General features: G+C 44.7%; 1 protein-coding gene across 6 annotated transcripts in view; it reads right to left on the bottom strand.

The window, feature by feature from the left end:
• The window catches only part of LOC133499229 (tetratricopeptide repeat protein 28-like), a 207,264-nt gene that overhangs the window by 30,576 nt on the left and 153,047 nt on the right, over positions 1-23,641 (bottom strand). For 5 of the 6 annotated variants that reach the window (XM_061816985.1, XM_061816986.1, XM_061816987.1 and 2 more), the window contains 3 exons: positions 15,299-15,806; positions 1,264-2,060; positions 622-1,166 (listed from right to left, as the gene is read on the bottom strand). In XM_061816985.1, the coding sequence (XP_061672969.1) occupies positions 622-1,166; positions 1,264-2,060; positions 15,299-15,806 (1,850 nt within the window). Of the gene's footprint in view, positions 1-621; positions 1,167-1,263; positions 2,061-15,298; positions 15,807-15,992; positions 16,119-23,641 lie in introns of those variants that run through there. The other variant, XM_061816990.1, reaches the window with a different exon arrangement.

The following is a 23,641-nucleotide window of genomic DNA, read 5'->3' as shown; positions in this document are numbered from 1 at the left end:
TTTTTTTGTGATTACTACATATTTGCGGAACCCAGTAGACCTCGTGAGCACGTTTTCTTTACTTAAAACACACCTCAGATACACAAATGCGTGACGAACCTCCGGTGCGGGGGTGGACCCAAATGCAGGACTCCGGGACAAGGACATGACGTTAGGCTTAGTTTTTTTCAAGCTGAGGTGGCACAGAAACACTGTAACGAGGATGGCTCAACACTACACTATTTTCAGTGGTGGAGACTCCTACTGTCAATTAATGCAACTCACAAACTCAGGGTACAACAAACTGGCGAATGCCAGTGACCAAAACGTCTACTTAAATACACCATCCAATTACAGTCCCAATGTGAAACAGCTGTGAGCGGTGACAGGTGTCACCGGCCAGGGCAGTGGCCACGCCCCTCTTGGCCGTCGTCCAGCCTGGCTCATGACAAAATGGCGTCTAGCGCTGTACACAAGGTATCTCACGCAACTTAGTAGGTATGAATATCACAAAAAAATAAAACACTTGTTGTGTAGTGGATTCTATAAATAATCCCCAGTATGTTTGGAAAGTATTGTAATGACATTCCACTCAATGTTTAGAAAAAAAATCTCCAACCCTTTTTCCATTGAAGCACTCACCTGTGTCCGTTCCCCAAGCCTCTATACGCCTTCTCCTGGTCCTGCATACGGTTGAGAGACTGCGCTACTGACAAATACTGGTCGTAGTACTTGATGGCTTCCTCAAAGTCACCGAGGGCCTCGTAACAGTCCCCGAGGTTTCCGTAGGCCCTGCCCCTGTCCATTACCGCCTCGTTGCCACTTAGCTGCTGTAAAGTAGCAAGCTGCTGCTCCAGGTATCCAATCGCTTCCTCCATCACCCCGACATTCATTTTTGTTATGCCCATATTCCCATACACCTGTGCCTCCACAACAGGATCCTTCAACCTCTGGCCTAGTTCCAACTGCTCTTCGTAGCTCTTGAAGGCCATGGCGTACTTCCCCAAGGCCATGTAGACTGCCGCCAAGTGTCCGTGAGCTTTGCACTCTCCAGACATGTCCCCGAGCTCTTGGTAGACCTCCAGCTCTTGAGTGTGGTAGCCGAGAGCTTTATCATACTTATGCACGAGTCTGTAAGTGGCCCCGAGGGCAGCGTAGGCACAGGCCTCCATCCTACGCTCCTTCACCTGAAAGCAGACACCAATAAAATTAATAAAATAACCACGATAACCATAACAATTACAGAATTATTAAAGAACATACAACATAGTTGTTATTCTATACCTGATGAGCTAAGGCCAACTGCTGCTCATAAAACTGAATGGCTCCAGCCACGTCTTTTTTACAGACAAATATGTCCCCCAGGTTGCCCAGAGCTCGGAAGCGAGCCTGGGAATTGTTCAGGGATTGGGCGAGCGACAACAAATATTTCTGACACTCCTCTGCCTTTGCAAAGTCTCCCAGGGCCTTGAAAGCCAAACCCAGATTACAGTAGGCCTTGGCTTGACTGAGTTTGTCATGAAGGTCCTTGGCCAAAGCCAGGTCCTGCTCGTAGTATTTGACAGCATCCTGGTAGTTGCCCAGGCAGTAGTGAGCGTAGCCCAGATTGTGGCAAACTTTCCCTTCACTTTCCATGTCTTGGAGGTCAGGGGAAAGGCGCAGGTACTGCTCGTAATACGGCACCGCCTGAGGGAATTCTCCACGAGAGCAGTGAAAGTTGCCGAGGTTACCCAGGGCTCGCGCCTCGCTCTGGACGTCTCTGAGCTCGCGAGCGATGTTGAGATGGTTCTGGTAATGCTGCAAAGCCCGGTCATGGGCTCCCAAGGATTGGTAAGCCACGGCCAAATTGCCGTGAGTGGATGCCTGCGAGGCCCGGTCGTTGACCTCCATGGAGATCTGCAGCTCCTGGCGGTGGTAGCGAACGGCCTGGTCAAAGGCTCCAAGGGCATTGTAGGCATTGCCCATGTTTCCGTAGGCCCGCCCCTGCGCGGCGTAGTCGTTGAGCTCCTGAGCAATGGCCAGGTGCGTTTTGTGGAGTTTCAGTGCCGTCTCGTAGTCTCCTTTCATCTGGTGAATGATGCCTGTGAAGACACAAAACTAACTTGAAAGGCTCCGAAGGGGTAAACTTTGCAAAATAGAAAAATGCTCGTCAGCAAGGACAAAACAAGCCATTTGGTTGCAAAATGTGCACTCACAGTGCCATCTGTTCTCCACTTACATGATACACTTCCGCACAATTATAGGCATGATAAATCTAGTGCAATCAAACGCTGTCATGTGGGTCTTTTTTTTTTTTTTTTTTTAAATCAACAGTGTTTCATTCTAAGATTGAGATGATTGCGGTGAACAATATAAGAGCGTGTGAAGTTGATGCGAAGCTCAGCAAACAACTTTGGATCTAGATAAGCATAAAAAAACAAAAAATAACCGAGAAGCCGGTGCCGGATGTATTATCTCTGATAAAATATGATCCTATGAAAAATAACAGTCATCTGCAGGCAGCAAACACACATAACCAAACACACACACACACACACACATATTCCCCCTAGATCCACCAGGCTATACACGAGAACAATCTCGGAGGATTGTTAAAAAAACATCACAGAATATCAAGTGTGTCTGGGCCCCTCTTCTATAAGACTTGCCTTTCACTGTCAGCCAGCATTCAGCGGTACTAGTAACATTGATACTGCATAATGTGATGGAGAAACTCAGTAGGAAAGGCAGGACGGCTATACAACAAATGCTTTTGGGCAACCACACTGCTTGACCATCATGGCTGCCTTCTATCAGCACAGAGGAAGGTTAACAGGCTACGAGAATGAGAGTGCAGCCACGAACACGTGTCCAGTGATGGACAACGTTGGGGGGGAGGGGGGGGGGATGATGGAAAGGGGGTTTAGCAATTTGTGCCACTGGGATTATCTTGTGTTTACACATTCATTTTATCACAAAACTGCTATATTAGGGACTTCAACACAGGCTACGGTCACAGCCACTGCCTGGTTTGACATTTGGCAAGTCTCGTTAGGGGTCGCCACACCACAGCGTGTCATCTTTTTCCATTTAAACCCATCTCGTGCATCATCCTCTCTAACACCCACTGTCTGTCCTCATGTCCTCCCTCACAACATCCATCAACCTTTTCTTTGGTCTTCCTCTCGCTCTTTTGCCTGGCACCTCCATCCTCAGCACCCTTCTAACAACATACTCTGTCTCTCACCTCGCCAAAGCATCGCAGTCTGGACTCTCGAACCTTGTCTCCAAAACATCCAACTTTGGCTGTCCCGCTAATGAGCTCATTTCTAATCCTATCCAACCTCCTCACACCGAGCGAGAACCTAAGCATCTTCATTTCTGCTACCTCCAGTTCTGCTTCGTGTTGTTTCTTCAGCGCCACCGTCTCTAAACCGTACATCACGGCCGGCCTTACCACTGTTTTATAAATTTTGCCCTTTATCCTGGCGGATACTCTTACGTCACATAGAACACCAGACACCTTCCGCCAACTGTTCCAACCCGCTTGGACCCGTTTGTTCACTTCCTTACCACAGTCTCCATTGCTCTGGATTGTTGACCTCAAGTATTTGAAGTCGTCCACCTTCGCTATCTCTTCTCCCTGGAGGTTCACTCTTCCTCCTCTGCCACTCTCATTCACGCATATATATTCTGTTTTACTACGGCTAATCTTCATTCCTCTCCTTTCCAGTGCGTACCTCCATCTTTCGAACTGTTCCTCCGCCTGTTCCCTGCTTTCAATGCACATCAATATCAATATCATCTGCGAACATCATGGTCCAAGGGTAATCCAGTCTAACCTCGTCTTTCAGCCTATCCATTACTACTGCAAACAGGAAGGGGCTCAGTGCGGAACCCTGATGCAGTCCCACCTGTAGCTTAAATTTTTCTGACACACCAATGGCACATCTCACCGCTGTTCTGCTACCCTCATACATGTCCTGTATTATATTAACATATTTCTCCACCACACAAGACTTGCGCATGCAGTACCACAGTTCCTCTCTTGGTACTCTGTCATAGGCTTTCTCTAGGTCTACAAAGATACAATGTAGCTCCTTCTGATGTATGTATGTAGATATGAAATCACGTAATGTATTTTTACAGTTGGGAAGACCCATGAGTCTGAAATGATATTAATCCTAATACTAAATCTTAAACAATAGCCATCCAATAGTATATCAGGAGGAAGAGAGCATAAATGCAAAAGTCAAAAAATATCCACAGCATGCATAAGTTAAACATATCAGGCAAGATGTTCTTTTTCTGCTTGTATTTTCAATTTGAGGTGAAACAACCTAACGTTGGCAATGTGTCCTCAAAACCGAATGAATATCTTAAAAAAAAGGAATTAATGAGGGAAAAGAGTGACAATAATGAGACAATTCAACTTGCAAGCAAAAGCTAAATTGCTATTTTGCTTTAAGCAGTACAAAATTATTCAAAGGTTGTTGTTTTTTTTCCCCCCAATAACCTTTTGTAGTTTCCACACCCTAAATAATCCCCTCGGTTTTGCCTGTTAAGCGTGTTGCAGGCATCTTGGCGGAGCACTGACGGCTGTCAAAGTCACTGGCAAGGTTAGGGCGTCCTCAACACGGAGTGAAGCAACTGAGAATATCACGCCTCCTGGTGCGTTACCAGCAAAAAATGCTCCATGCAGCAGGGTGAAAACGAATTTGGTACGCGGCAATGGAGTGCGGGGTTGAGGAGACCGGCAGGCCCCCCGCTTAAGTAAGGGGATTACAGTAAATAAAGGCGTACTTCTGCCAGGCGCTGCCCTCGCATCGCAATACGCTGTCAAGATCAATAAAATAGCTTTAGAACGTCTTCGTATTAAATGACTCCTCAACAATATTGGGAAACCAGTGGGTGTGGTGAAGCATATGTGACTATAATACAAAATGATGTGCAGTACGTAGTTTGGTTCTTCCAAATTGCTTTACAGTCTGACTCAAACCAGGGTCAACAAAAAGTACATCAACAGTTCTCTATGCCACCCAATTCGTTCCATGCGTTCTTCCGAATGCAGAGACAAGCATGACAGCGTGGTGTCACTTTTTATTATCGAGGAAAACGCTGCAGTGATGACTCTTGAGGGATGGGGCTGCGTTTTCCAAGTGAATCGCTGTGTTTTTCCCTTCGGGTTCTATCGAGGTCGACGGCACTGCGGCCTGCAGTGTGTTAAGAGGATTTTAAACAAGGCTGCTGCCAGTTGCTAACTGGAAGCATTATCGGGGCAAAGTAGAAGCTGCGTGGGGCTCAACGCAGACAGTGTAACCATTGTGTTATTCCGCACACTTCCAAAATGGGGTGGATGCAAATGAAAGGTTTGCGAAGCACCGATACCAGGTCTGTGCCAGAAACATTTGAGCGTTTATTTACATTTGAAAGCAGGGTCCAGGGATTGTGGCGGTCTTGGTGCTTATTGACAGTTAGACAAAGAGAAAATGCCACATACAGTGAAGAACATAAGTATGTGAACACCCTGCTATATTGCAAGTTCTCCCACTTGGAAATCATGGAGGGGTCTGAAATTTTCATCATAGGTGCATGTCCACTGTCCGAGAGAGATCATCTAAAAAGAAAAATCCAGAAATCACAATGTATGATTTTTTAACTATTTGTGTGATACAGCTGCAAAACACTTGAGAAAACCAATGTTAATGTTTGGTACAGTAGCCTTTATTTGCAACTACAGAAGTCAAATGTTTCCTGTAGTTGTTCACCAGGTTTGCACACACTGCAGGAGGGATTTTGGCTCACTCCTCCACAGAGATCCTCTCTAGATCAGACAGATTTCCAGGCTTTTGCTGAGAAACACAAAGTTTCAGCTCCCTCCAAAGATTTTGTATTGGGTTTAGGTCTGGAGACTGGCTAGGCCACGCCAGAACCTTGATATGCTTTTTACGGAGCCGTTCCTTGGTTTTCCTGGCTGTGTGCTTCGGGTCATTGTCATGTTGAAAGACCCAGTCCTGACCCATCTTCAATGCTCTGACTGAGGGAAAGAGGTTGTTCCCCAAAATCTCACAATACATGGCCACGGTCATCCTTTCCTTAATACAGTGCAGTCGTCCTGTCCCACGTGCAGAAAAACACCCCCAAAGCATGATGCCTACCACCCCCATGCTTCAGAGTAGGGATGGTGTTCTTGGAATGGAACTCATCATTTGTCTTCCTCCAAACACGGTGAGTGGAATTATGACCAAGACGTTCCATTTTGGTCTCATCTGACCACAAAACCTACCACAATGACGCCTCTGTATCATCCAAATGGTCACTGGCAAACTTAAGACGGGCCTTGACATGTGCTGGTTTAAGCAGGGAAACCTTCCGTGCCCTGCATGATTTCAAACCATGACGTCTTAGTGTATTACCAACCTTGGAAACGGTGGTCCCAGCTCTTTTCAGGTCATTGACCAAGTCCTTTCATCTTTGAGGGTCACAATTCTAGCTGATAGACAGGTGTTCAAATACTTATTTGCAGCTGTATCCCACAAATAAATTGTTAAAAAAATTATACATTGTGATTTCTGGATTTTTCTTTTTAGATGATCTCTCTCCCAGTGGACATGCACCGACGATGAAAATTTCAGAACCCTCCATGATTTATAAGTGGGAGAACTTGCAATATAGCAGGGTGTTCAAATACTTATTTTCTTCACTGTATTTTGTCCAGTTAGTTCAAGCTGTTATAAAAAAAAAAACAAAAAAAGCTCCCCCCACCCCCCCACCGCCATTTATACTTATCAGGAGGCCTTCACTTCTGAAGTAATGGAATGGATCTTAAAATGTGGAATGTGAAACAGTACATATACCGGTGTAGGGACCTGTGGGGGGAGGTAGTGAGCTGAGCAGGACACAAGAGCCTGCGGAGGTCTCCAAAAGAGAGCGAGGGGTGGAGCCGTGTTCTTGTCTTAAGCCACAAAATCCTGAGTCTCAGAGAGAAACATCTCCTACAGTCTTGACTGACAGAGAAACAGCGAGAAGGGAGATTTGAAAGAAGAACCGGTAGGTTTAGGTGGACGCGTGCTGCCGGCACCCAACTCCGCCTACAACGTCCACTGGGCTGCAAACCCACCAAAACAACGGTCAGCAGACTGTCCGCAAGCCTGTCGTGGGACTTGGAACGAACTGCATTGATACAGATCAAAGATCTTTTGCACTGCAAAAGTTATTCATTTTGGAGCAGTTCTCTGCGCTATTCAGCTTGACGTCAGTTTCAAAACAGGGACCAGGGGAACATTTTTTTTCCCAAGGTCCTGGGTCAAGTTTGTCGAATGGAAAAGAAGTCCCACATACTTTCCCAACACAGAAACGTGTGTGCAAGTATCGCACAATGTCAGCTGCGACCCCGAATATGATTACTAGTACAGGAAATGGACGGATGTGTCTTTGCAGGAGAACACAAGATCCCCGTAATTTTTCCATCAAAAGAAAGGAAAGGTTTCTAATATTTAGACAGATCCCAATAAAAAGCCGAAGCTATCATCATCCCAGATAAATACGTTTTTGTGTGTATTTGGTTCGCTCCTTCTTGCCTTCAATTTATCCTGTCTGAGCCAATAGGCTGGACAAATTCCTTTGTAAATTCTTTTCTTTCTTGCCCCCTTTCCGAGTCAAACTAATAATATATCTACTTCCAAAGGCTTAGGTCCTGAAATGAGTAATCTGTATGCCTCGGTGCTCCAGGCAAGTCTAGTTCTAAGTGGTCCCCTTCGTTGGACAGTCTTAAAATAGTTGCATTAGATTCCATTTTATACTCGTACGACCATTTTATTGGATTACGTAATACAGATTTAACTGTGCGTTGATACTTATGGAGAGTTTTAAAATACTCCCCATGCGTTGAAAGAATTCATTAGCATATCCTCAGAGTCAGTTGAGCGCAAGTGCCGAGACCCCACAAATGAAACCCCAAAATATGGCGCTTTGGCTGAGCGAAAATCAGACCTTAAGGAATGACGACCCGCTAACGCACAGGTGTCAAACTCAAGGCCCGGGGGCCAGATCTGGCCCGCCGCATGATTTTATGTGGCCCGCGGAGGGAGATCATGTGTATCAAAACTTCCATGATTTTTGTTCAAATCTGTCTCAAAATGTCATGTCATAAATGATAACGTTGAGCTATTATGAGCATTTTTGTGTTACCAACCAACAATAGTTGGAAAACCCGTTACACTTGATTTCCGATTCCAAAACTAGTTCATAAATTTCATGTGTAAATACGATAAGGCAGTTAAAGATTTTCATGGTTTCACAGTCATGGCCCTCGGAGGGGAAACCCTCACTAAAATGTGGCGCGTGACAAAAATGAGTTTGACACCGTTGCGCTAACGTGTACATTTCCAAGCCGCTTATCCTCACAAGGGTCACGGGAGTGCTGGAGCCTATCCCAGCTGACATTGGGCGAAAGGTGGACGACACCTGAACTGGTCGCTAATCAGTCACAGGGCACCTCACTCAAGTGTACATATATGAAAAAATTAATGTTCAAAAAAATAATAATATGGTAATTTAGCACAGAAGTTACTCCCATGTCTCATTTCCTGTTCCACACACAAAAAGAGAGAAAGCGTTTCTTGGGCTGAGTTTTTTGGAAATGTGCAGACTTTATGCTGTTTTCCTTTTGTTTGTGAGTAACGCTTAGGGGTATCTGGATTGCGGGACGGTGGACCAGCTGGTAAAGCGTTGGCCTCACAGTTCTGAGTTCCCGGGTTCAATCCCGGACCCGCCCGCCTGTGTGGAGTTTGCATGTTCTCCCCGTTTCTTCCTCCGGGCACTCCGGTTTCCTCCCACATCCCAAAAACATGCAACATTAATTGGACACTCTAAATTGCCCCTAGGTGTGATTGCGAGTACGGCTGTTTGTCTCCGTGTGCCCTGCGATTGGCTGGCGACCAGTTCAGGGTGTACCCCGCCTCCTGCCCGTTGACAGCTGGGATAGGCTCCAGCACTCCCCGCGACCCTCGTGAGGATAAGCGGCAAAGACAATGGATGGATGGATGGTATCTGGATTGGGTTTTCAACACCCAACTGCTGAATGTTTCAGTACTTTATGCATGATTTTAGTTCTCTCTAACTAGGTTCCGCATGGGAAAAGCACTGTACATTCAAGACGAGAGCCGATAATTAAATAGTCCTCTTTGTCACGTTTTTTTTTGTTTTTCACATTTTACCATGATGAAACTGTGACGATAGCTAACATTAAGTCAACAGCACTTCAAACGGGACGTTCTCAGTGGGAAATGCTCGCTGAGCTTAGCTTGTCACAAAGTGTCATCAGCACACTGCAATAGCGATACACAGAAGGAAAAAAAATCGCGAACAACATTTTAGTGTAGAAAGTACCGAACTGTTGGAAACTCTAAAGTTTCAACAAGCTCAAATTATGCTCACCAGAACCCTTATATTCTGAAATTCGAGGCTCATCTTTACATCCCCCCTCAAAAGTCCAAGATCACTGACTTTTTTATGAGTAGTGTGTATGTACAGTACACTAAGCACCACAACATTGTGGCCACTTTCAAAGTACTGGATAAAGTTAGCAAAACCTGACAACATGAAATGAATACCCAAATACTTTTATCTTGAGGTTCAATGGAAGAGGATGGCTGTCCAGTTTAGATTCTGCTCATCAATAGCATAAACGAGACGCTACTTCGGTCCCCGAACAGATATTGCGATACTGCTGACTCGTTGGTAAGATGGCCAATTACTGAATAATACATGGGACTGGAATGCGGAATATTCATATCCTTTATAGGTCAGAGTCTGCTAAACCGGGTCCCTCTGGCACCGCCGGGCATAGCGTTTGGATATTAAAAGATAGATGGCAATTTCTGTCCAAGTGTGCCTCAGAGCCGAGTCAGTCGCTGGCCGATCCGCACCGCGGCCAACTTCAACAATAAGCTGAGAGGCCATATAAAAAGCATTTTTTTTTTCCTCATATGTTTTTGTCCCGCTTTGGAAACTTTTATTTTGTTTGGAACGCCGCTTGGTAATTGTCTTGATCATTCCCTCGTCTTCTTTGTTCTCGGAGAAACAGAAAAAAAAGTTTTCGAGTCTTCCGAGCGAGCTTGTGGGCATTCATGATGGAATAACAACAACAAGCCGCCGCCGCCGCAAAACAACAACAGAACAATTTCCAGACAGAAGCTTCACAACCTCCACTTCATTCTCTCTTATCTTCATTATTCAGCTCCACTTGAATCGGCTATTAAAGGTAATTAAGCGATTCATCAAGTCAGTTTCAATTACTTGTAGCTTGACAGTTTCAGATTACAATCAGCGGGGGGTGGGTTGAGGAAGGAGCCCAAGACACCGAAAGGGAGACGTATCCAAAAAAAAAAGTGAAAAGAGGAGTGCCAGATAAAAGTATCGAGAGATTGCCTGCATGGATGTCGGGGGCACGAGACCAGCGCCGCGGTCTGACTTGTCGGAGTCCGTCTCCGTGGATCCGCTCGTTTAGCTCGGTCAACAGATGGAGATCTCGAACACTGCGCTCATTACAACATTACAACTCCTCAAAGACTGCAACCAATCATCAGGAACACGGTTTGGTCGTCACGGGACTCTTGTAAAACACCGGAATATATCTGCCGCCTGACGTGATAAAACTCAAATGCAGATACCGTCATAAACTGTGCTCTCAATTTATGATCATCAGATGAGAGGGGATGAGCCCCATTTAGATCACAGCTTTAATTTACGTTTGGTTGATTAACCTCGATTCTCCTCTTGCGCACTTTTTACTCATAGGTTAAAGACTAAATCATCTGAAAGAACTATTAAACCTCTTCTTTGTCCATTAGAATCAAGGTTAGTGCTGCTTTGATGGCTATCATAATTCAGCCAGTCTAGGTTGTAATTGCTGCACTAAATACAGCAAAATGGCCGCGGCGTTTATCTCATGAGGTAGTCGATATCCAAAAGAACATTTTTATTATTCCACTTTTTTCCCTGAAATATTATCGTGTTGGGCACATAATTATCTCCCAAAGGAAGGTTTTGAAATCAGCCTCGAAAGGTTGAAGAAACTAAAGTTTGAAGCGAAAGACTAGACGCGTCTTGTCCCCATTTCACATTTATGTTATCGTTTGATCGATTCTCGTTTCAATTCAAGGCAGCAGGGAGATGTTCGATAGCAGAGCTGATTATAGTTTTTCTCATGAAAAAGTATCTTGTTTTTTTTTGGGTGGGAAGGTATTAAAATTCCCTTACGATACAACTTCCTGGCGATTCCACAGATATGATCCGGCCTGCTGATTAACTCTGCCACTGTTCAGTGCTTGATGGGTGGAGTTCTACACTAAAACTACCAGACCGCCTTAAGTCTTAAAGTATTTCAATACAGTTTTGTGAAGCTAAGGGTGAATGTTTAGTTACCAAGGAAATAAAGTACATATGTAGTTTCATCATACATACTGTATACAATGAAAAAAAACCAAGTATTTGAACCGCCTGCTATATTGCAAGTTCTCCCACTGAGAAATCACAGAGGGGTCTGAAATTTTCATCGTAGGTGCGTGTCCACTGTGAGAGAGGTAATCTAAAAAGAAAAATTCAGAAATCACAATGTATCATTTTTTAATGATTTAGATGTGTGATACAGCTGCAAATAAGTATTTGAACACCTGAGAGAACCAATGTTAATATTTGGTACAGTAGCCTTCGTTTGCAATTACATAAGTCAACGTTTCCTGTAGTTGTTCATCAGGTTTGCACACACTGCAGGAGGGATTTTGCCCCGCTCTTCCACACAGATCCTCTCTAGATCAGACAGATTTCCAGGCTTTTGCTGAGAAACAAGGAGTTTCAGCTCCCTCCAAAGATTTTCCATTGTGTTTAGGTCTGGAGACTGGCTTGGCCATGCCAAAACCTTGATATGCTTCTTACAGAGCCACTCCTTGATATTCCTGGCTTTCGGCCTGCTCCTCCACACAGATCTTCTCTAGATCAGACACGTTTCTGGGCTGTTGCTGAGAAACACAGAGTTTCAGGTCCCTCCAAAGATTTTTGATTGGTTTTAGGTCTGGAGACTGGCTAGGCCACACCAGAACCTTGATATGCTCCTTATGGAGCCACTCCTTGGGTTTCCTGGCTGTGTGCTTCGGGTCATTGTCATGTTGAAAGACCCAGATATCTTGCATGGGGCTCCACTCCAATTGAGATTGACCGTCATGTTTAGCTTCTTCCATTTTCTCATGATTGCTCCAACAGCGGGCCTTTTTTCATCAAGCTGCTTGACAATTTCTCCGTACCCTGTGGAGTTGTACAATTTTGTCTGGTGACAGCTCTTTGGTCTTGGCCATGTTACAAGTTTGAGTCTTACTGATTGTATGGGGTGGACAGGTGTCCTTATGTAGCTAACGACCTCACACAGGTGGATCTGATTCGGGATAATACACGGAGTAGAGGTGGACTTTTAAAGGCGGACTAACAGGTCTCTAAGGGTCAGAATTGTAGCTGATAGACAGGTGTTCAATTTTTTTTTCGATTATCTCTCTCACAGTGGACATGCACCTACAATGAAAATTTCACACCCCTCCTGATTTCCAAGTGGGAGAACTTGCAATATAGCAGGGTGTTCAACTACTTATTTTCTTCACTGTATATACCTTCAATGTAAGCGAGACACTGCAGTGGATAGCAAAATCTAAAAACCAAAGAAAATGTTTTGGGTGAACCAAAATGGGATGATAATAGCTCGAATAGCTATAAATACTAAAAATCTAAAAAAGGTAATCTATAAAAGACTCTGTATCGAAGAATTAGGTGAAATGTCACATTTCTGGTCTACTCCTGAACCAGAACGTCAGGAGATTCTTACCTGGGGCTAATGAGGAAAAGACCTATAGAATTACTCAGAGGTCCAAAGTTCATTTTTCAGAGGAAAGTACACTTTTCCATTCAATTTGAGAACCTAGGACCCAGATTGGGGAGCGGCACACATTCCGAGTTGCTCGAAGTCAAAGCATAAATTTTCCACAGTGAGTGAGTTCGGGCGCCATACGATCTGCAGGTGTTGACCGAGTTAACGCGGCTGTTTACCAGTACATTTTCGAGCACTTTCTGTTCCCTTCTGCTGACAACCTTCAGGGAGATGCTGATTTCATGCACCAGCAGAACTTGCAGAAAGCTGGTTCAATCACCAGGATATTACTGTGCTTAATTGCCCAGCAAACTCAGCAGAACTGAACCCCAGAGAAAATCTGTTAGAGGCAGGCCGTGAATGTTCCAAAGGGACCGCGAGAGGAACTGGGCCGTTCTTTGACGGGCCTCGGCAACCATCTATACTCAGTTGTGTTCCATACTATTTTATCACCTAAAATATTGTTATAGTTGGGAAATAGAAATGTTAGAAGCAGCCATTAAAAGTGCACATCTCCACAATTACTTGACATCGCTACTGTGTTCCTGCATTTATAGTCTACTGACATTGTGTGCAAAAATCACATCTAAATTAAGCCCACCACACACACAACAAAGAGAAAACAAATAAAATCCAGGCCACTTGTGGAGCCTTCAAACCCAACACACAGTCGCAGTTCTTGCGTTGCAGCGCATCGGTCGATGTACGGTGCTCAATCGGTTGGTGTGCAGTGAAAAGTCCCCGATTTTAATTTTGTTGTGATAGACCACTTGAATTGCTTTGAGCCACGGTGAATTTGATAGATGTAAGCTAAAATGATAACAATTCCAGGAGATACTGTTTATAAAATCTTGAAGCGCAGTGGACCCCGCATACTTGCAGTTCAGCACTTGTGGATTCATCCATTTGTGCATTTTTGCAAATTATTTCAAATTTTTTGGGGCGAGTGGAGAACCAACCCCAAAAAGTGCAATTTATCCCTGCCTCTTCATGATTTTTTTTTTTTTTTTGTAAGTGGGGGAAAGACTAATAAATGCTGAAGGCAGTGTACTCTGGAACAACTTCATTATCAAAGCAGTCATTTGTGACAGCCTTGCAAATGCATTATGACCTTTTTATAAAAATTTCACAGACCAGTTAGATCCTTGAGAGAATCACAGGAAAAAAAATATAAAATAATCTTTGGCCCAATAATTCCTCATCCAAATCCAGCTCAATACCGGATCCTTGTGTTGTGTGGACTGTCGTCGAGGGCGAAATATATCCTACGCAGATTGGGAGGAACACTTTTCTTTGAAAGACTCATTTTTCAAGCCACATATCCTCACAAGGGTCGCGGGAGTGCTGGAGCCTATCCCAGCTATCTCCGGGCAGGAGGCGGGGTGCACCCTGAACCGCCAGTCAATCATAGGGCACATAGAGACAAACAACAGTTGCACTCACGTTAAAACCTAGGGGCAATTTTGAGTCTTCAATCGATACATATTTTTGGGATGTGGGAGGAAACCGGAGTGCCCAGAGAAAACCCCACGCAGGCACGGAGGAGAACATGCAAACTCCACGCAGGCAGGGCTGGAATTTGAACCCAGAACATCAGAACTGTGCTGCCAATGCCTTAACCAGATGCACCACCATGCCACCAGGTAGAATTTTGACAATCTTAAATATTGTGGTCAACTTATAAGTGATCCGACTTAACAGTATTTCAAGTTGCAAGTCGTAGCTCAGCTGTTTTTTTGAGTGCTAAATGGTGGCAGGGAAGTTCACAACGAGCTCACCCGTGACGGGATACACCATGCACTACTTCACAGCCGTTGACGTTTACACACTTGTCACAACAAATTATGTTTCATGTCTTCAGTCAAATCACAAAACTTACAAAAGTGTACTATCTTAATGCTAACATACGATGCAAACGCCAGTCGACGGATACACAAAATTAGCATCAATATAGTAGTTCTTCCCCTTTAAGCAATGGCTACCTGAACATAAACGGTGCTACACATGTAGACAGACAGTATAACAATCCTCACAGGCATGTCTTCTTGATGCTTTTCAAAAACCGAACAATAGTAGCAATTACTGCAGTTTACTGTGTAACTTATTTGTGAAATTCTTCTTTGTTGATGATGCATGGCTGATTTATACTGCCCCCTGGTGGCTAAGGTGCACACATTAGAAGGAACACAATACTGACAGACCTTTAAACATGAAACCATGATGTGAAAACTGTTTTGTTTCTTTATATTCTATTTCGATGTGTGTAGTTTTCTTGTTAAAAAAAAAAATCTTTGCTTATGTTTTTTGTGGCATTTGCATGTTGAGATTTGAATGTTTGATGTTTCGATGGTAGTGAAGGAATGAATGAAATTGGTAAGCGAAGGCACGGCTGTCGTCATTTTGTGAGTCAGCGTTCGGCATACGTACCCAGATTGGAGGAGGCCCTCCCCTCCGCCGCTCGGTCTTTCAAACCTTCAGCGATGGACAGCTGCTGTTCATGATACTGCTTGGCCCTCTCCAGGTCCTGCATGCAGCGAGCCGCGTGGCCCAGACCCGCATACGCCCGCATCTCGATGGACTTTTCTTCCAGTTCCTGGGCGAGCTCCAGCACGTGAGTGTGGTAAGACATGGCCTTGTCAAAGTTTCGGTGATAATGGTAGGCGCTGCCTAGGTTACTGTAGGCCCGGGCCTCCTCCCGTTTATTTTCGAGGGCCTTGGCGATGCCCAAGTGCTGCTCGTGGCATTGGACGGCGTTGTCAAAGTCTCCCATGGCGATGTAGACGGCACCCATGTTTCCCAGCTCTCGCGCCTCAGAGAGCTGATCTTTCGACTGCTTAGCCAGGAGAACACACTGCTTGTGGCTGGCCAGTGCATTTGGGTAGTCTCCGATGGCTGTGTAGACGTGGCCCAAGCTGCTCAGGGCCATCGAGGCAGCCTGAAGACAAAGACAGAGAAAGACGGTTTAGATACAAAAACAGCTCAAGAAACCCAACAGAACTCCACCTTCTTAAATGGGCCTGCACAGTTCATTGGGAGAAGTTCTTTAATCGGCTTTGTATTCAACATTTTCCCACTATGCTTGCAAACATAAATCCAGAAACATCCGTTGAAAACGACTTACTGCTCAGACGCCAGCTGACCAAGAAAAGCCAATTTGATTGTGAGCTTGCAAAGCAACGAAGGGGGTAAAGTGTGACGCATATCAGCGCAGCGGTCGGTTTGCTCCGGAGCCGCCAGTTTGCCGACTGCAATCGTGCTCCGTGGTGTGCCACCGACAACGGAACAAAGAAAGCGCTAATCAGGCGGGTGAGTGGAGGAGTTTCCGCTTCACGTAGGACCTGAGCGGGGGGGGGGGGGGGGCAACTGGCTGGCTGACTTGCTGCTGGCAGGAATGCTGAGGCTATAAAACCGAGAGAAAATAATCCCGTGTGTTCTCGCCTACATGTCATGCCACTTCCCCGTACGCGGTCCAGCACTCGACGGGGAACTGCACAAAACGCAAATTGCACTGCGGAGACAGATTTAGCATAAAAGGCAGACCTCGTCCACGTAGACCTTCAGAATTCGCATGTTCACGACGAGTATGTTAACATCCATCTTTTTGTTTCTTTTCTCCTTTAATGTCATTCATATGTTCTGTTTATCTTTTTATGCGAACCTTTATCTTGCTGTCTTTGTCAAGTTTTTGTCAAAAATATTTATTTTGCAAAAGCGGAGTGCGATTGATGAAAGGTGAACCCGCCTGTCAGTGTTCAGGTTCATGGTTTGAATCTCAACTCGGGCCTTTCAGTGTAGAGTTTCCTCGCGCTTGACTGGGTCTTCTTGGGGTGCTTCCTCACACGTTCCAAAAAACATGCATCATTATTAGCTTCATTGAAGACTAAATTGTCCTTTCGAGTAAATGTGAGTGGAAATGTTTGTTTGTGGATAAATTGCTGACGATTGGCTAGCAACCTTTCCAGGGTAGAATTGAATGAAAGTGGGAAGCCTCAAGCTCACAGTTGCGGTATAGAAAATTGATTATTTCAAGCTGTTTTTTGAGTAGTCAATAACGACAATAAGACATTAATGCATATATCAAAGCATACATCCAAACTTTTGTTGTTTTAGTTGTTTTTTTTTTTTTTTTAATCAAATCAAGCATTTTATGTGAATGCCAACTGTTCCTTTGAGGATCAAGACCAAAGTTGGGACAAAGGGGAGCTTTGTCTGCCACTCTCTCATGATGAAAATGTTAAAGAAGTAAACAATTACTTATGTTTCCATTGTAATCAAGTGTAATATCCATCCATCCATCCATTTCCTTTGTCGCTTATCCTCACAAGGGTCGCGGGGCATCCTGGAGCCTATCGCAGCTGTCAACTGGGAGGAGGCGGGGTACACCCTGAACTGGTTGCCAGCCAATCGCAGGGCAAATAGAGACAAACAGCCGCACTCACAATCACACCAAGGGGCAATTTTGAGTGTCCAATTAATGTTGTAGGAGGAAACCGGAGTGCCCGGAGGAAGAAACGGGGAGAACATGCAAACTCCACACAGGCGGGTCCGGGATTGAGCCCGGGACCTCAGAACTGTGAGGCCAACGCTTTCCAACTGACCCAATGTGCCGCCTCAAGTGTAATAGTCATACATACTGTTTTTGTGACTTTTCTGGAAAATGACCTTTCTCAGGCTTCTCATTGGCTAAAACACCTTTTTAGTCCTGATGGTGTGCAAGTGTACCATATATTTTCTACGGTACAGTTCACAATGACCGACACTCCTGTGGTTCTGAACACTTCCGAGGCGGCGTATCCAGTGCAGGCACATTCTGCGTTGATGCGGAGGGTAAACAGCTGCGACTGGGGTCAGCGGTCGCTGCCTGAGCAGATGTTCAATTCATCTCACACGACCAGCTAATAAAGCGGCTCCTTGCACACGTCCCACCCGGCCAGGAAAAGGTTTGGACTCAGGCCCACCAGAGAGGGGCCTTCATTCTGACAGAAAAGGTCACTGCAAAGCCTGGAACCACTAACATGGACTGGGTCCCGATGAAGGTCAATTACAGATAGCGGCGGGAACTATTTCAGTTTCACTAGTCACGTGGTGTCCCATATATAGCACACATACATAACATCAGTACTTCTTCTTTTCCTTTCGGCTTGTCCCGTCAGGGGTCGCCGCAGCGTGTCATCTTTTTCCATCTAAGCCAATCTCCTGCGTCTTCCTCTCTAACCCCAACTGTCTCATGTCTTCCCTCACCACATCCTTCTCTTTGGTCCTCCTCTCACTCATTTGCCCAGGCACTCCATCCTCAGCACCCTTCTACCAATATACTCACTCTCTCGCTTCTGAACATGTCCAAACCATCGAAGTCTGCTCTCTCTCACCTTGTCTCCAAAACATCCAACTTTGGCTGCCCCTCTAATGACCTAATTTCTAATCGTATCCAACCTGCTCACTCCAAGCGAGAACCTCAGCATCTTCATTTTATGCTACCTTGTTTCTTCAGTGCCACTGCCTCTAATCCATCCATCATGACCGACCTCACCACTGTTTTATAAACTTTGCCCTTCATCCAAGTAGAGACTCTTCTATCACATAACGCACCAGGCACCTTCCGCCAGCTGTTCCAACCCGCTTGGACCCGTTTCTTCAATTCCTTACCACACTCCCCATAGGTCTGGATTGTTGACCCCAAGTATTTGAAGTCGTCCACCCTCGCTATCTCTTCTCCCTGGAGCTTCACTCTTCCCCCTCCACTTTTCTCAATCACGCACATATATTCCGTTTTACTTCGGCTAAAATTCATTCCTCTCCTTTCCAGTGCATGTCTCCATCTTTCTAATTGTTCCTCCGCATGCTCCCTGCTTTCACTGCATATCACATTTTGTAATGTGCTAATCTGACCTTTGATTTGAATTACATCACGTCACGTACTGTGAGACAGTAGTCAAGTTTACACCATCCTTCCCCAGCTTTGGAAGCCTCAGTAGATGGAGTGCACAATCAATCAATTACGCCTGAAGAATTGCACTTGCAGTGAGCGAGACATATCTTCTTCCGTTGGCTCGGAGCCTGCATAATGGTATTCTGATGCTTTGAATAAATGAAAACTAAAGTGCAATGATGGTCCAAAAAAAAAAAAAAAAAAAAAGAATCAATACAATAAAAGAGTACCTTACAAGGACAAACGGTATACTACATTGGTTATTTTGCTCACATTAACACGGGATGCCAAACATACCAAACTTGATTTACGTCACTTCAAGTTGCTGCTGATGTCTGCAACCAATCACCTGCTGACACAAGGACTCTCAGCACTTTGCTCGAGTTTCAAGACGCAACTGGGGATGCAATTACCCTCAGTCACAAACTGTTGCTGTTTCATGTTCCAAGATAGCCTATCTGAGGCTGCTCAATTACACGTCCCTTTTGAAGCCTTGCTTGTTCTCGCCGACTTCCACTTTTGTGAGCAGAAAACAGACCGCATCTGCTCGACTTCAGAGTGCGGCCGGATAGGCGGAGGAAGCGAGACCGCAATCTGTCTCCGGCGCAGACGAGCGAGCCGCTCTTGATGAGCCCCCGTCGAAAGTGAGACGTTCTCTCCGCAGGTGAGGGGAGAGAAAATGAGGAGTCTACCTCAACAGTCATAGACCGCCTCTTTCAAAATTGCAGTGCTTGCCAAACAAACACTTTGACCATGATGCAAGTGACAACATGTATTGCCACTTCAGAGCAAAAGCTTCCCGAATACCAATTGGCCAATTTTTTTTCCCCCCCTCATACAAGTGCAAACGTATACAAAGTGTCCCTCAAAATCTAATTGCCCCTTGGAGGAGTAATCCAATTGCTTCTTAAAATATTAACTTAGGTACTATACTCATTACTTAAAATCAAATTAGATTAGGCGGCAGATTTGTAGTAAGGACATTGACCAGGATATGTGCATGTTATCAGACAAATGTGTACAGCAAATAACACCATATGAGCCCTACTCATGGACATAGATAGTACCACTCGATAAGCTAACAGAGCACAAAACTTAGCATGGCATGCTAACTTAGCAGATAACAGGATGGAGGACCAGGTTATTATTGAATAGGTTTGCCTTGCCCGGACACGAGTCCCCAAGTCTACCCTCTGGAGCTAGGACTGGAGGTGGGGTGGCCGGGCCAGCACCCATATGGGACTCGGCCGGGAGCACAGCACAAAAGGGTAATGTGGATCCCAACCTTTGGGAGGGTCCATAGGGCTTGGGTGAACCTTGGCGATCTGATCCCCCGCAACAGAAACTGGCTCTAAGGACATTGAATGTCACCTCTCTGGCAGGGAAGGAGCCTGCGCTGGTGTGTGAGGACGAGAAGTTCCGTCAAGACATAGTCCAGCTCACCTCCACACACAGCTTGGCCTCTGGTACCAGTCCTCTTCAGATGGGTTGGATTCTTTTCCCCTCTGGAGCGGCGCTGAGCAGGTGTGGGGTATACTTATTGTTATAAGTGGCTGTGGAGAAGGAAGTCTGGGTTTACTGCGCCCACGATTGGACATCGGATAAGCGGGAGAAAATGGATGGATGGACAACTGTACACACACCAAATGACGGCATGAATCCATTTGTCATTCACACAAACTCTAAGAGAAGATAACTCCAGGACCGTTGGTAATACATGAAATATTGCTAGCTCAAGAACTTAAACAACTGAGTCACACTCAGTATTGTAACTTAAATCTCGCCCTCTTTCCCACTCGATCTATTGTGAAGTCATTCAACCTACAGAGGACCCAACGAAAATAGTGCCCAGAGTATTCGCCTGCCAAAAAACCCCAAATAGCTCTACATGCTATTCATTGTTATTGTTTACTTGATGTTTTCATTGTCTTCATAAACACCTTTCCCACTGCGTGACAAACAAGTGTGCCTTTTCTGCTGATTGCTGAGTAAAAGGTTATACCCAAGCAAAGTTAATTATCTCAAATTTTCTTGGGCAAGTCATTCTCATCACAACCGTAACACCCTGTGACTATCAGTTTGGAAAAAGCACGTCAGCTTACTTGTTACTGGAAAAAGCCGTCATATTACCTGCTTACTCATGTGTTACTGGCATCACTGGTCAGATGTGACTGTACCGACAAACTCCAGTCCTTCTCCAGATGTGATCTGATTTGACTGAAAACTTTGGATACATTTTTGAACCGAGGGCCTCTTAATGATAGGTAAAAAAGTCGTCTTGGTAGCAGACAGAAGGAACGCAGAGGGAGACAGCAGGGGAGGGATGATGCCATGTTTATCACAAATACTTGCCTTCCACAAGACTTTTCTTACTGACCTAAGATCTGTTGCGCATTCTCCTCAATTAAACTTTTCTACTAAATATGATTACTGTAATTTCCACCCTACAGAGTGCACCTGATTATAAGCCTCACCTAGTACATTTGGAAAGGAAATACCATTTGGTACATACATAAGCCGCACCTGTGTAAAAGCCGCAAGTGCCCATATTGAAACACGAGATAGTTCCAAAGACAGACGGTACACAGAAAGAATTTTCAATGTTTCAATACCTTAGCTTAACACAGCAACAACATGGTAGCAGAAACAGGGCTGAAAAAAACGCAAAAACATACTGGTAAAATAAAAAACAGCCACAGCAGCTACACAGTAGCAACACGGTAGCACAACACTAACACGGCCAGTTAAAAAAAAACATACCTAAATCACTGAGATGCGGCTGTACCACAGCAGCAACACGGTAATGCTGCGCTAACAGTCGAGCGGCGCTAATGCTAAGACCCGCGAGTCAAGTCACTATCATTATTAATTGTGCTTTAAATTTTCAAAATGACTTGCTTGCATTAATGAAATTTTTAAAAATAGTGTATCATCTAAAGTATTTATATATTTGAAAAGTATACTGAGTTTTGCTATTTTGAAAGTAGGGCGCAACACGTCACGTAGCCTTTCATACGATCGGTGCTCACGAAGTAGCCCTGAGCCTCAAAAAGGTTGCTGACCCCTGCAGTAGAGCATTCGACTAATGGTTGCTTTCATAGCATGCGGTCCAGGTAATGAATCAGACTTAGAATAATTACCTTCTTATGCCATGCGGCAGAGCTGCTATTAATACCATAAGGTCTGTTGCGCAATGTGCGTTTTATTTCTCAGACCGGCTTTATTGCTAACTCGGGAGGGACCGTGATGCTTCTACTCGCGAGGTATTTCAATGCCGTCCATTTCGGTTGGCCGGCTAAGCTCCAATATTCTTCAACAGGTGATAATTACAGACTAGTAGTGACCACATGACAACGGCAGTTGCCATGGCAATAAAAAGGACATGTATGGTTTAGGGAAAAGGTTTAGACTACTATCACCATGCGCTCTGATAGATGTATAACACGTTGAGTAGACAGTTTGAGAAAAGTTGAGTACATCATCCATTTATAGTAAATAAAACATCATGGCTGTGCTGTCCTCACGACACGTTACTATGTGAAGCTAACACAGCCAGCGAACTTATAAAGAAACTTGTACACAAGGTGTTCTTTTCTTGCTTTTATGGAGGTCTACTCTTGTGGTAAAAGAATTAACAAATTTGTAACTGAAAGATACAGAAAAATATACATTACACTGTGCACTGTGTGCCATTGTGCAAAGTACAGGTAGCTAACTTATTTATGCTAAACATAATAGGTGCCTCAACAATCACTCGTTTACATCGACCTCAAATGGAACACAATTGTGACCTCAACTTAATGTCGGTGAACATACAATACTTACAAATATGAAAGTTTCCCAAGGTTCAAATGTTTAGAACACATTCAACGTAGTTATGAGTTGCCTTCAGACATAATGTCCGCCATGCTCATATTTTCACCGGAGACACGTCCAAGATCCTATATAACTTAGAGAGAACGCACTCCGCATAGAAACTGAAGGATGCTCACAGGTCAAGATGTGTCATTCTGTCGCTTTTTCTTTTAAAACATTTTAACGCACGGCATCATGAAATAAACATATTTTTTAACTAACTTATTGATCTCACGAAATATACAAATCTTTCAATGCAAGACATCAGCAGCTTTGGGTCAGCAAAATTATAACAACTTTGATCCAGCTCCTCACCAAAATGAGCAGCTTTCCAAAGTTACGTGGATGACATTATGTGGGGAATCTCGCGCAAATGAAACCATTCGATTTGTATTCTGGGGCCGGGGGAGTGTCTCAATCCACATTTTTATTCAGTGTGAAGCAAAATTAAATGCCTGTATGACTTAAAAGAAAATATATTTTCGCAGGGCTAAACAGAGATTGGGAGCAAATGCCTGCAAATGGTAGGAGCAAACAAATTTTGACAACAAATACCAGTGGACTTTATCAACTACAAACACAATATGTAATCAGTACAAAAATGCCTCGTGTGAGTGGAAGCACTGCGTTTCTGCGTGCCAGCTCCACACACAGACCCACATTTTCCCACAAAAGCAAGTACACACACAATTGAATGTTTCCATCAAAACAGAGGACATTACAATGACTGACATTAATTTCCCTGGAGCCTAACCACAACCAACCTTATCTGGAGAATCTAAGGATTTATGGTTGGTGAGTCCCCACAATCGCAATTTGCAGATTTATGGATGTGTAATACAAGTACACGCACACGTGCGCATGCACGGAAATCCAGCTGGCTAATTAAAAGGCAGCGCAGGGGGAAGGTGAGGGGAACCCGTGCACCGGGGCGTTTGCTTTAACGAGCTCGGCTCCGGCAGCATGAGCGGCTAGCTGCCGGTGAA

This window comes from Syngnathoides biaculeatus, chromosome 4 (assembly GCF_019802595.1).
Source record: "Syngnathoides biaculeatus isolate LvHL_M chromosome 4, ASM1980259v1, whole genome shotgun sequence".
NCBI lineage: Eukaryota > Metazoa > Chordata > Actinopteri > Syngnathiformes > Syngnathidae > Syngnathoides > Syngnathoides biaculeatus.
Note: the sequence above shows the minus strand (reverse complement) of the source record. Positions and strands in the feature narration are given on the sequence as shown.